The sequence below is a fragment of the Haliotis rufescens genome, unplaced genomic scaffold (genome assembly GCF_023055435.1).
Source record: "Haliotis rufescens isolate VD_foot unplaced genomic scaffold, xgHalRufe1.0.p SCAF_1, whole genome shotgun sequence".
NCBI lineage: Eukaryota > Metazoa > Mollusca > Gastropoda > Lepetellida > Haliotidae > Haliotis > Haliotis rufescens.
The window spans coordinates 5,371,497-5,384,168 of record NW_025963779.1 but is presented as its reverse complement, the minus strand read 5'-3'; the positions used below and the strand labels follow the sequence as shown (position 1 = coordinate 5,384,168).

Below are 12,672 nucleotides of genomic sequence, written 5' to 3'. Positions count from 1 at the left end.
GGTCTAAGACGGCCCAGCAGACAGACAGAGGCTTCAGATGTGCAAGAATATTAGTCTTTACGTGTTGATAGCGAGCCACTGGGATGTTGTGGTTGATGGGAATCTCGTCATAACATACAATTTACTACCAATTTAGCGTCGATGGTTTTTAATATTCGACGTACATGACCTGTGAAAGTTGAAACCATTTGGAATTATATGATCTGTTACAGGTATAATTAGGTGAATGGGATTTTACAAAGAAATGTTAAAGTGTCTATTAAAGGTTATATTGCTCGGAATAGTTACCGGTGAAGCTATAATAGAACTAATGTGTTTAATTAAGGATTATAACATTGCTAGTTTGAAGTTAGGAAGTTTGCTTGATCTCAGTTATGTTTGGTTAAGCACCATTGGTTTAGAACAACGCAAATGTTATGCATCACGATGAGGATGAGGTAAGGAGGACATGCAATGTAATACTGATTTGGCACAGCGGATATTTAATGTTTCATGTGAAATCTGAGTAGCAGCACCCTGGGAAATTGGTATGTTTTGCATTATTTCCATAACAAACACATATCTAGTGACATTTGCTATCAATTCTCATTTTATTTATGGTCATATCTTCGTGCAAATTCCAAGTAAATGTATATGCAATAAGTCATGTATACAGCCAGCACGTGACTGTACAATGCCTTAGGATGCAATCTCTTTATGATGAAGTAAAACGGCTCTTGTTATGTTATGATTTGTGATGGAAACATACATTTAATAGTCCTATAGCTTCTTTATCGACATAATGCGTTCATGTTATTGGTTCTTAAATATTCCACGTGCAAAGTAATTTCACTCTGTTTGTCTGATATAACAGCAGGATAGCATCTGTCTCAGAGAAGGCTCAGAGAATGATCTTGAGAGGTGCAAAGGTAAAGTACTGCTACTATCGTAAAGTCATATTTTATCTGACTGTCAACGAAAGTATGTATGTGTAGGTTGGCCTAATAACTGCAATAAATGCATGTTACAGGCTCCAGTTACTAATATCAACACGGACTCAAGAGAAGGCGATGAATGTAATGCATTGGTCCAGTCCGGGTTAAGGGAACAAAATTGTCCCGGAATAATCTTGGAAAAATTGATTATGCTTCAGACCGTTAAAAGAAAAAGAAATTGTTGCCTCCATCCGGTTTTGTATCTGGAGTTAAAGAATATCTGATCTCCGGACAAAATCCCGTTCACTGGTCAAACCGACGTTAATCCAACCAATACTCACTCACTTCTATGAATGATTGAAGTGATAACCTTATTTTGGAAGAAGGCATTATCTTTACATTAGGAAAAAATGAAGCATTATCCCTCCTCCCCCTTATAACCAGAGCCCCCCAAATTGAAAGTAAAAACTGCACATGATGGACAATACAGTTCGTGTCTGTACAGGCTGTGTGTGATATTGCGGGACCTAGGGCGATTTGAGGCCTTTTGGCCTTGTTAAGTGCAGTTGAGATATTTTTTTATGCATCCCTGCGAAAGGGATTCTAATACTGGAGACAACTACGTTATTCCTCTAGAATACCGAGATTGCACTGTTTATGTCAGCGTTGGTGAATCCAGATAATGTTAGGCCACTCCAAAATATCAGAAACATAGTATTTTTCTGCATCATATTATCGTACCTATTTCCATACTTTATGTAGCCGACATTCTGCCATGAAGTATCTGTATACCCAACGTTCGGGTCACACTTTGGCTGACGTGTAAAGAAAATGACGTTAGCCATTGCTTAATGTTACCGTGATGAATATAGTTTCATAACTCGTCTATGATTGGGCCATGCCCTCGCGTTAAGCCCCTCGCCGGAAAGAACTCGGACTCAATTCTATTTGATCATGTTTGAAATCGATGTTAGGATGTTTTTATAGGTTCCCTTCAGCTGCAGATTCCGTTCAGCGATCCATTACGTGTTGACATGATATTCTCACTCTGTCCCCTCTCTTCCTGAACCTTGAAAGCATGCAATATAACAGATTGACATTGTAAATACTGATGTAAGGGAACATGTGTTGCCCATAACGCCCAAACCATGTATATCAAAACAGGATATGCCAATCACATAAAAATGTTTGAAACCATTTGCTTCCGGATGACACTTTTTGGGTAATAAAATATATGTTACGTTGCCAAGTTTGTGAGTGAACAATCTATAACAACTAAATCAAATGATCAAATTTCATAGGCAGAATGATTGAGTGTTGAAACTTTATACAGAATCTAAAACAATTAGTTACAAGCTAGCTTGTCATCATAACCAGCAAATATATTCTTCTGAGTAGCATTCATGTATGTGGCTGTATACCAGTCAAACAGCATTGTTGAGTGAATAAGGATACAATTTGGATCACGGTTATTGATCATTTCGGCCATTTAAAGTATCTGAAAGTCCAAAGTGTTAGTCCATACATGATTTCCACTTTTGAAAAGTCATCAGGATCTGGGTGAGCCGAGAGTCGAACCCATGACAAGCGAATCCTGTTTCAGTTCATTGTACTTGTTTATCGTTTATTGTTTATTGCGAGAGGTGGCATGTTGAATCCCGCATATGTTTCATCGCAATTTCACACACGTTTATTCGTTATTCCTGAAATTCGTTTGATTTAAAAAAAATAGTTTTACTTAATCGTTTAGTTTTCGGACATGTTTTTCTTGTCATCAAATGTTCCCATTGACGGTATTCATTCTGCCAATAATCGTTTTTTGAGTAGAATCTGATTACAGGCAAAAATCAATAGTCTTAGATGAAATAGGCATACGTTTCTTTCAAAATGCTTTATTGTATCAATTGATGTGTGATTTAAATGTCACATTCTTTTCATATTCTCCTAATCTGTTCTTTAAATAATATCTTCAATTTGTTCAATTTCAGTTGTCAAAGCGCTCTCTTCTTGCCCCTCATTCTACGTTAACTGATATCCATTTGCCGCAGTGTTTTTCTCAATATCGGAATGTTTTGGTAGGGTGACTTTGTGTCATAGATTTCAAAGTTATCAATCAACTGTTGACAGCTCGCGATCATCACCAGTATCGTCATAACTTTTTGGAAAATGGTGATTTTTACTTGTCTCTTGGTTAGTTTGTCACATCACGCCTGACTCACGGCGAGGATATGAAAGCGTCTGTACCAAAGCTAGGCATCCTTCTGTGTTCACAGGGACTGTAATAGAAGATCAATAGACTATAAGATACCTTGTGTTGGCCAGCCGTTGCTTTCTTGTCACTTTTGCAAATCTATGTTCTAGAGTTACCTCCCATGTGTTATATTCCCATGACGTGCCAACAGGCCAGTGATATGCAACAGCTTTCATTGATGTTTCGATTTATACTACAATATGTCAGGAATATATCAACAAAACATTATATAATCTTTCAAATTGCATAACTATGGTTAACGCCGCTTTTAACAACATTACAGTTAAAACTCGCGGGAATGTAAAGACAAGATTGATGTCATGACTGTTTTTCAGTGATCCATTCATATAATTTTCACCTCTTTGTTCCTATAATTCCCTATGGAATCTGTTTCGGCATGTATTTGAGACTGATTATTTTCTGGCGTTGACGTGTTAAATTGATACATTGTACGACAATGTGCGTAATAAGACAACCTTAACAAATTGGTCGCCAACTGACCCTTATTCGTTTTTAACTTGATATTCATCAAATATAATGAAATAAAGTTTTCTTTCTGAAGTTGAGTGAGAACATAATCAAACTTCTATCTGTATTAGGCCCTTGCCATTGAGAGGTCCAAACTTTAATAAAACGTCAATAAATCAAATTAACTTTTGTATACATTAATCATAGACTGGATGTTCATGAACATAGAAAATACTGTTATCCGAATAACAACTTATATAACTAAATATGTCGCTGAATATTATAGTGGCCATATAGTATGTTAAATGACCATTCGATACATTGAGGCGCTATGATGCATTTAAACTGTGATTGTAGATGAAGCATGCTATTCGGAAAGTAATTGTCTATAATTGGCGAGCACCTAAGGAAAATGTTCCTCTCTTACAAGAACATGTATAGATCCACAAGGAGAAAATGTTCCTCTCTTACAAGAACCTGTATGGATCCACAAGGAAAATTTCCTCTCTTACAAGAACCTGTATAGATCCACAAGGAAAATGTTCCTCTCTTACAAGAACCTGTATAGATCCACAAGGAAAATGTTCCTCTCTTACAAGAACCTGTATAGATCCACAAGGAAAATGTTCCTCTCTTACAAGAACCTGTATAGATCCAAACAGTAAACATTGAATGAGTAAACGGTCCACGTCATTAAGATGCCATGACACACTATCAACGTAACTACGCATTTTGACAACGCTATCCTTAGTCTTAGTCGACTTTTAGTTTCACGTCTTTGTATGACGTTTAGAAGTGATACACGTTAGAAAAAGATGCTAGCTATATGACGGTGGTCTGTAAATAATCGAGTCTGGACCAGACAACCCAGTGATTGACATCGTGAGCATCGATCTTCGCGATTGACATACGATGACATGCATCAACCAAGTCAGCGAGCCTGACCATCCAATCCCGTTAGTCTCATAAGCATGGATTGCTCAGAACCAATTATAACCCGGATATTCACGGGAACGTCGATTTTTAGTATTGGTTGGGCACTAGGGGCCTTTTCTTCCCAGGAATACACACCGGGTTCTTGTAACGACTCTGCCTGAATATGATACCTGCTTGATTTATTGATAATGTATCTTTAAGACAGCCTGCGATGGGAATCTGCAAGTTGTCCCGAACTTACTTAGATCCAGTTCTGGTGTCTTTACTGGATATGCACGCTGAATTGTTAAAGATGGGTTAAATTGTCTTCCTTACCTATTAAAGTATATTGTCTATTGCGGTTAATCATTGACTCCGTGGTATTTTCTGTCTTGGACCGAGAGCGGTTCGATGCGTTCTGGCAAATGATCAGCACGTCACTTGCTACTATCGTCACCATTCACCCATCCCCTACCGGAGGCGTGATCCCAAAGTGATTTACTGACAGGCGTTAGTAACGTGAGGCGTTCTCTACATGTTGGTGTCTGTAGGGGCTCTGTAACATTGTCAATAATTCACACGTGGGCGATCATACAAACCTAACACAAAGTGTCTGAATATTCTGTATGTGTTATCTCCATTGTGAGAACTTGACAATGACCAGTCTTGACTGTTTGATTGGAATAGTACTATTAGGTTTTGCTGAAAGGCGACCTTTCACGACTAAAATCCTTTATTGGATATGCTTATCTTGCATGTGTTTGTGACGGGTGCCATCAGTGGGCCAGGATTAGCACACCGTTTCACGAAAACCTGGTATTATCACCATTGATATTTCTTCATAAATACATGCTCATGATAAAGTCGGAATCGTACAATAGGGTCTGCTTTCATCAGAGATTTCTCATGATTATGGAAAGTGTTTTGTCGCTGTTAAGGCATGTATATTTTCCATATGTTTGAGTTATTGATCTGTTCAATTTTGCATTAAGCATGTCGTTTTGCGTTGGATTCTGAGTTCAAATTTTACGAAGAATCGACAAATGTTTCACACATATACCAAGTGGCGTTGGAATGACACAGTTTATCATCCACATGGATCTTAACAAAATTGTTTCTTTCAATTCCTCCACACATTATTTCTACATCCTTTGTTTCGTTTTAACTTCAGTTGGCGTTTTTCGGTTCCGGAATTTAAGGAACTTCCCAATTATTGTTTTCTCACGCAAACATCGAAACAGCTGAGGCAGGAGAAAAAACGTACACTGGTCCCTTGACATTTGTCATATTGTTATTACTAGGCCCCTGCTCTGCTAATTACGTGCTACACTCAAGTACGATCTTTAAATTTATGTAGTACGCAAAAATTTCAAATAGAATTTAAGTATTATGTATATGCAGTTTGAGCGATTTCCAAGCATAGTGCGAACTGTAGCCACTCTGCTGAAGCAGATCGAAATTCATGGAATATTTTTTTACCAAAATAAATAACGTCGAAGAGTAAGGTTATTGTAAATTCTAATTCTAAATGACAGTTATTCGTGAATATTTGAAAGCTGTGCTTCAATTTACGTTGTAAGCAAAACACGTCTTCAGGTATTTATGTTATATCATAAGCAAGCAGTTTGGGGTCGAATTATGACCCAGAGTTAATTATCTTCTTGTTATTATATGTATGCTTGATAAATATATCCACAAATGCCCCTCGTAGTTTGAAGCAACACTGACAGGTTGCCACGTGAAGATGGTGTTTCGCTGCAGGCAGAACTCGGCGAGTTAATCAACTTTGCCAAACCGTTAATCACTGACAGTCGTGTTAATTAACACTCACTTTGAGGAGCATTAGGAAAACCTGACTACACAGAGCACCACGGGATATCATTGTCTTCTGTACAGCATTCCATGGATAGTTAAAACATGTACATTGCCAATTTTGCTGTTTGTGCTGTTAATGGTGGTGCCAATATTAATTTATACTTTAATATTTTGATAAAATATGCGTTTGCTAACTAATAAATTAGTGCATGTTTGTATGATGTGAGGGGCTGGCATTTATTATAGGTGGCGGGGATTGGTCTTAGAACTGTATCATATTTTGCCCCCTCTTTCGCGGTCCTTTTGTCATGACTCCCATTCACCCAGTCACCCGCCTCCCATAATAAGTGACCAGTCCCTGAACAGACTGAGTGAACATGATCGAATATTTCGACATCCTTTCCAGCATTTCCTTGTGATCAGCAACCCTATAGATATACATGTTGTTGTATCCATTTCGAATATGAATAAATCTGTATACAAGATCAAAGATGTCCTATACTTTCATCGTCTAATGGACTGAATGTACATCTAATGCCAACATTGTTCTTTGCTCTGCTGGTGTTGGTAAATATGTTAGATAGACACTGTGGGAGGTGACATGTAAGAGGTTTACATTTCAAATATTACCAATCTGCTAATAACAGCACCACTCTGTTTGTGTGTATCGTGTGCCGCCGCCAAGCACTTAATACCCGAGTTCGGAAAGACGCGGACGTGGGAGAAGACAACCACTACAAAGGCCTGCGATTGGTCCGCTCCGTAGTTGTCAATTAGTGGCTTCAGCAAGCTTGAGTGCTTCCCAATTTCAATAGCCGATATTTATGATTGATGCTGCACAAAAGTCGATTGGGATTTGAAATGTAGACTCAAAGTCATCACACTGTGTGCAGTGTCAAATTATTGATGAATCAGACATAGTCAAAGGTCATTGCGAGAAATTGCTCGTTCTGTTTCGAGTGGCGGCGTTTGTCTTGCGTCATGCTGTTATACGGAGCAAGCGTTGTTAGACATGATTCCCCTATGCAAAGTTGCCCCTTTGATAATTGACATAGCTTTATGATTGAAAACCAAATATAAACAACTGACGCAATTTCGTGCTTAATGCGACTAAGGTTAATGTACTGTTCATTCTTTGAAATCGTCTTGTTTATACATTTGCACATTCCTATAATTGACAGTTCTGTAGTATAGTGACAAGGACATTTTATGATTCTATGTCCTTGTCTTTCTTATAACATAACGATACTGGGTGGTAAAATAAGAAGTGCTATCGATGACAGACGATTAAATGTCTAGAGTCGTTTATCTTCCATAGCCAACATTCTGCATGAATAATTGATACCAATTTCACACCGGTTTTGTTTTGGGGCAAATGATTCAAACACGAAGGGCACAGACAGACAAGCCTACGTCTAGACTAATTGGAAAAAATAGCTTAAACCCGTCTTCAATAAAAGGCTTACCCAACAACAACATGTCCCGTACTTATAGGAAGGCCCTGTTATCTCGCTAATTGTTACTTATAACCCACCTTATAAGCTTCACTATTTATCTTTTCAGCTCTGTGTGAACTCGAGCCGCAGTTTAACTCTACACCAGAACACTTGAGGATAAAGCAGGGTTCTCGGGCCATTCTACCTTGTTCTGTGGTGTACATAGGAGGTCATCAGGTAACATTCAATCTCAGAACAGCTTCATGAAGACCGTTTTCCGTTTGAGGGTCTTGCATGTTGTTCAAGGAACGACGAGAGAATGGTTCTAATGGCCATAAGCATGCACGTTTGTCTGCTATTTGGACCATTTTTGCATCATCTAGAATTAATAATGATAGTAACGAAATTATCATAGGACGTTCGATTAATCCATCATATACATCATGTTATAGCATGCAATTTGTTACATCACTGGTCTGGATGTGTTTCTAAACTGTGCATGCTGTGAGGACAATATGTTGCCACATGATATTATAACAAGTAATGATCATTGCAAATCTGGTGACACCAGTACCAAAGGTGATCCGAACAGTGGGCATTTATGTAATTATTATGACAAAAAATATTTCCAAAAAGTAATGGACTAACTCAGACCTTCGGTTCAATCTTTGAAAATGTCCTTATAAATCACACAAAAAGACGTTATTTCATTCACCCATGTCGGTTAGTTATATTCATCATAATAACGTCATATTATCTCGAACAGATGAGTAGTTATTCATAAATTAACTATGGTTAAAATGTTCTATAATGATGTACAAGACCTCTGCCTTGAAATAATTAGTTGTTTGCCTATTTGTCTCTCGCTTATGGTATAATGTTAAATGTTCAAAATAATACGTACCCACAACCGTGAACGGCTTAACGTTTAAGCAACCCTAATAGAAACAGACAGACTGAAAGGCAGATTTTATTGTAGTTTTGTTTGTTAGTTTGTTGTTTGACGCCGCACTCAGCAATATTCCAGCTATATGACGGCGGTCTGTAAATAATCGAGTCTGGAACAGACAATCCAGTGATTGACATCATGAGCATCGATCCACACAATTGGGATCGATGACATGCATCAACCACGTCGATCCTGTTTGTCGCATCTTACGACAAGCATAGTCGCCTTTTACCACAAACATTGGTTGCTGAAGACCTATTGTAACCCGGATCTTTATGTTGCTTTTATTGTAGTAAAGGCCAAAGACCCTAAGTACATAAAGTCTTCAAGACATTATTGTTTAGACTTATATACATTTAAATTCCTCACGCATTTTGTAAACATAAATTTGAAATTTGGCATAAGTTACAATTAGTTCTCACAGAGAAGCAATGCCCTGATACATGTCACACGTTTGTGGAAGGAGTTGGTCCATTTTGTCATTATAAACAACACAGTTATACAGAATATGATGTCATTTATCCTCAGGTACCTTACATTTTTTACATAAATCTTCTTCATTTATAATCTCAGTAATAACACTACACACTTTCTGGATACCTAACTAAGGTATTTCATCCACTTCTACATTTAGTGATAATTCTTCTGTAAGCATATGATTCTACCTTAAGTCAGTAGTATTCACAATCCCAAAGTAACTTGAAGGTACTATACATGGCTATGTATTACTATGTAGCATGGAAATAATTCATGAAACAACCAGCAACCCCATGCACCGCCACCCACATTATTTGAACATCAGACCCCATCACACAATGTCCGAAACCACAAAACATTCTTAAGCGATTGTACTTTCAACTGGAAATAATCAACAGCACATCCCCCAGGTGTATGCAAATAGAATTCCAAAACGGTTTTAAACCTCTGAGAGGCCCACAGTACAATGACTCCCAGTTCTTTACAGCGTGTGAGAGAAAGGTAAAAGAATGGTTTTTTTTAGATCATTGTAATATGAATCTCAATTATTGGTTTTGTCTTGAGGGTATGCTGATTTTGTTAAAAATAAAAGAAAACATTTTGGAAAAGTGTGCATTTGACAAGCCAAATTAATAATGTTAACTAACCTTTCCGAGACGCTGTCATTAAGTGGTGTTTTATATCTCACCGGACGCAAACTTGCCACCAGTCTTAATTTCTCTCTCGACATGTCGCTAATTGCGTTTCTATTTTGCCCTTTTCATATCGATCCTTGTGCTAACAAAACCAAACTTTGGCTAATTTAATGTGTGACACAAACGCAACTGTGATAATTACTTTAGTTAGTTTTCCCTTTATCGATATTCGGTTTGTCCATCATTTTATTGTAATATTAGATATTTGATATTTTAATTTGATTATTTTCGCAGCCTGGGAAGTATTTGTGCAGCTGAAGTTTGTCATGTTGCATCTGGGTAGCCTTATTGTAACGACTTTGGGCATCTAAAGCCTTGGCCGCATCTGCTCTACTGTTCTTGTCTGAACATGTTGTTTATGGTTTTCGAAACATAAAATTAATAATTTTATTAAGTCATGTAACTATTTGATACACAAGTCAAGATATAATTCTAACGTAACATTCCCAAACGAACATGATATATCATTTATTACTCAGAATTGACAGAATTTATACACATTTGATACTTTGTACAAATAACGACCATTTCATTACTTGATTGGCAATGATTTAATATAATATCAGTTATGATAATCCTTTACCACATGTTACGATCATGGTTTGAGAAACGAGTAACGGTCATCATTTAACGAACAAGTAATAGTTGGAATTAACAATGAGTGATGGTCAAGATTGATAATGCACGTGAATAATGTATATTACAGACATGTTAAAGGATGAGAATACAGGTATGTCAAGTGTCAAGAATTGGTACTGTTATAAAAATAATGATCGAGGAAATTGCATAAGTAACGGTCGAGAATGAGTACATAATATAAAACGCGAACGCCAGACAATAACCAGTCTCGATTATCCTCGGAAACAGATTCCACTGGGTACAAAAGGCGAAACAGAGGTGACCAATATATGAATGAAACACTGATAACCAGTGATGACACCAGGTGTTCGCGGATAATTAACTGTCAAATATTAGTTACTATATAACAGACAAATATTAGAATATAAATAATGGTATCACGAAATAAGTAACGGTCGAGTATCGGTATATATGTAATAGCCAAGTATTAGACTATAAATAATAGTCAAGTATCACGATATAAGTAACGGTCTAGCATCGGTATATATGTAATAGCCAAGTATAAGACTATAAATAATAGTCAAGTATCACGATATAAGTAACGGTCGAGCATCGGTATATATGTGATAGCCAAGTATAAGACTATAAATAATGGTCAAGTATCAGGATATAAATAACGGTCCAGTAATAGTATATGTGTAAAGCCAAGTATTAGAATATAAATGGTGGTCAAGTATCAGGATATAAGAAACGGTCGAGCATCGGTATATATATAATAGCCAAGTATTAGACTATGAATAATAGTCAAGTATCAGGATATAAGTAACGGTCGAGTATTGGTATATATATAATAGACAAGTATTAGACTATAAATAATGGTCAAGTATCACGATGTAAGTAACGGTCGAGCATCGGTATATATATAATAGCCAAGTATAAGACTATAAATAATAGTGAAGTATCAGGATATAAGTAACGGTCGAGCATCGGTATATATGTGATAGCCAAGTATAAGACTATAAATAATGGTCAAGTATCAGGATATAAATAACGGTCCAGTAATAGTATATGTGTAAAGCCAAGTATTAGAATATAAATGGTGGTCAAGTATCAGGATATAAATAACGGTCCAGTATAAGTATATATGTAAAGCCAAGTATTAGAATATAAATGGTGGTCAAGTATCAGGATATAAGTAACGGTCCAGTATAAGTATATATGTAAAGCCAAGTATTAGAATATAAATGGTGGTCAAGTATCAGGATATAAGTAACGGTCCAGTATAAGTATATATGTAAAGCCAAGTATTAGAATATAAATGGTGGTCAAGTATCAGGATATAAGTAACGGTCGAGTATCGGTATATATGTAATAGCCAAGTAAAAGTGAGTGAGTGAGTTAATGCTTTACGTCACATCGGCAATATTTCAGCCATATCGTGACGAGAGCCAAGTATAAGACTATAAATAATAGTCAAGTATCACGATATAAGTAACAGTCGAGTATTAGTATATATGTAAAGCCAAGTATTAGAATATAATGGTGGTCAAGTATCAGGCTATAAGTAACGGTCGAGCAAAACATACAATATAAAGTGTCAACGCCAGAGCATTACCCTCCTCGTATACGAGGAAACAGATTACGCTCTGCTTAAAAGGCAAAGTAGCGGAGAAAATCAGCGATGAAACCAGGTGTTCGCGAAAAGATTAAGCGCATCCTGCCCTACTGGTGGCAGTAGTTAGTACATGAGTGATGGTTCTCTGACTGGAATTATATCAATACAACCTACAACCATCAGTATTTCACACGTGTATGTGACCATGCAGACCAACATGTTCGTATCGCTTGAACCCATCCCATGGTCATTCGTTATTTTATATGGGAACGTTGGTATATATATCAGTATTGTTTGCAGCGACCGCTCACTGGCTGCATACTGTATTCCCAAGTTATGCCTATATTATTTCACCCCTATTGCTAATGGAATGTACGATTAATTCATCACAAGACGTTTATGTCAGTGAATGTGTTTTGCACCGACATGGCAAATAGATTGCGAGTACTTCTTGCTGAATGTGTTTCCACCTCATGTAACTTCTTATAGCTTGCATACTTCCTTCCTTCGAATACCTTTGTAACTATATTACTTGCCGCCTCTGGTAGCACGGGGCTG

General features: G+C 37.1%; 1 protein-coding gene across 1 annotated transcript in view; it reads left to right on the top strand.

The window, feature by feature from the left end:
* Positions 1-12,672, top strand: part of LOC124150095 (lachesin-like) — a 71,837-nt gene that overhangs the window by 44,333 nt on the left and 14,832 nt on the right. The window contains exon 2 of the mRNA XM_046522009.2: positions 7,927-8,036. Within this exon, the coding sequence (XP_046377965.1) occupies positions 7,927-8,036 (110 nt within the window). The remainder of the gene's footprint in view (positions 1-7,926; positions 8,037-12,672) is intronic.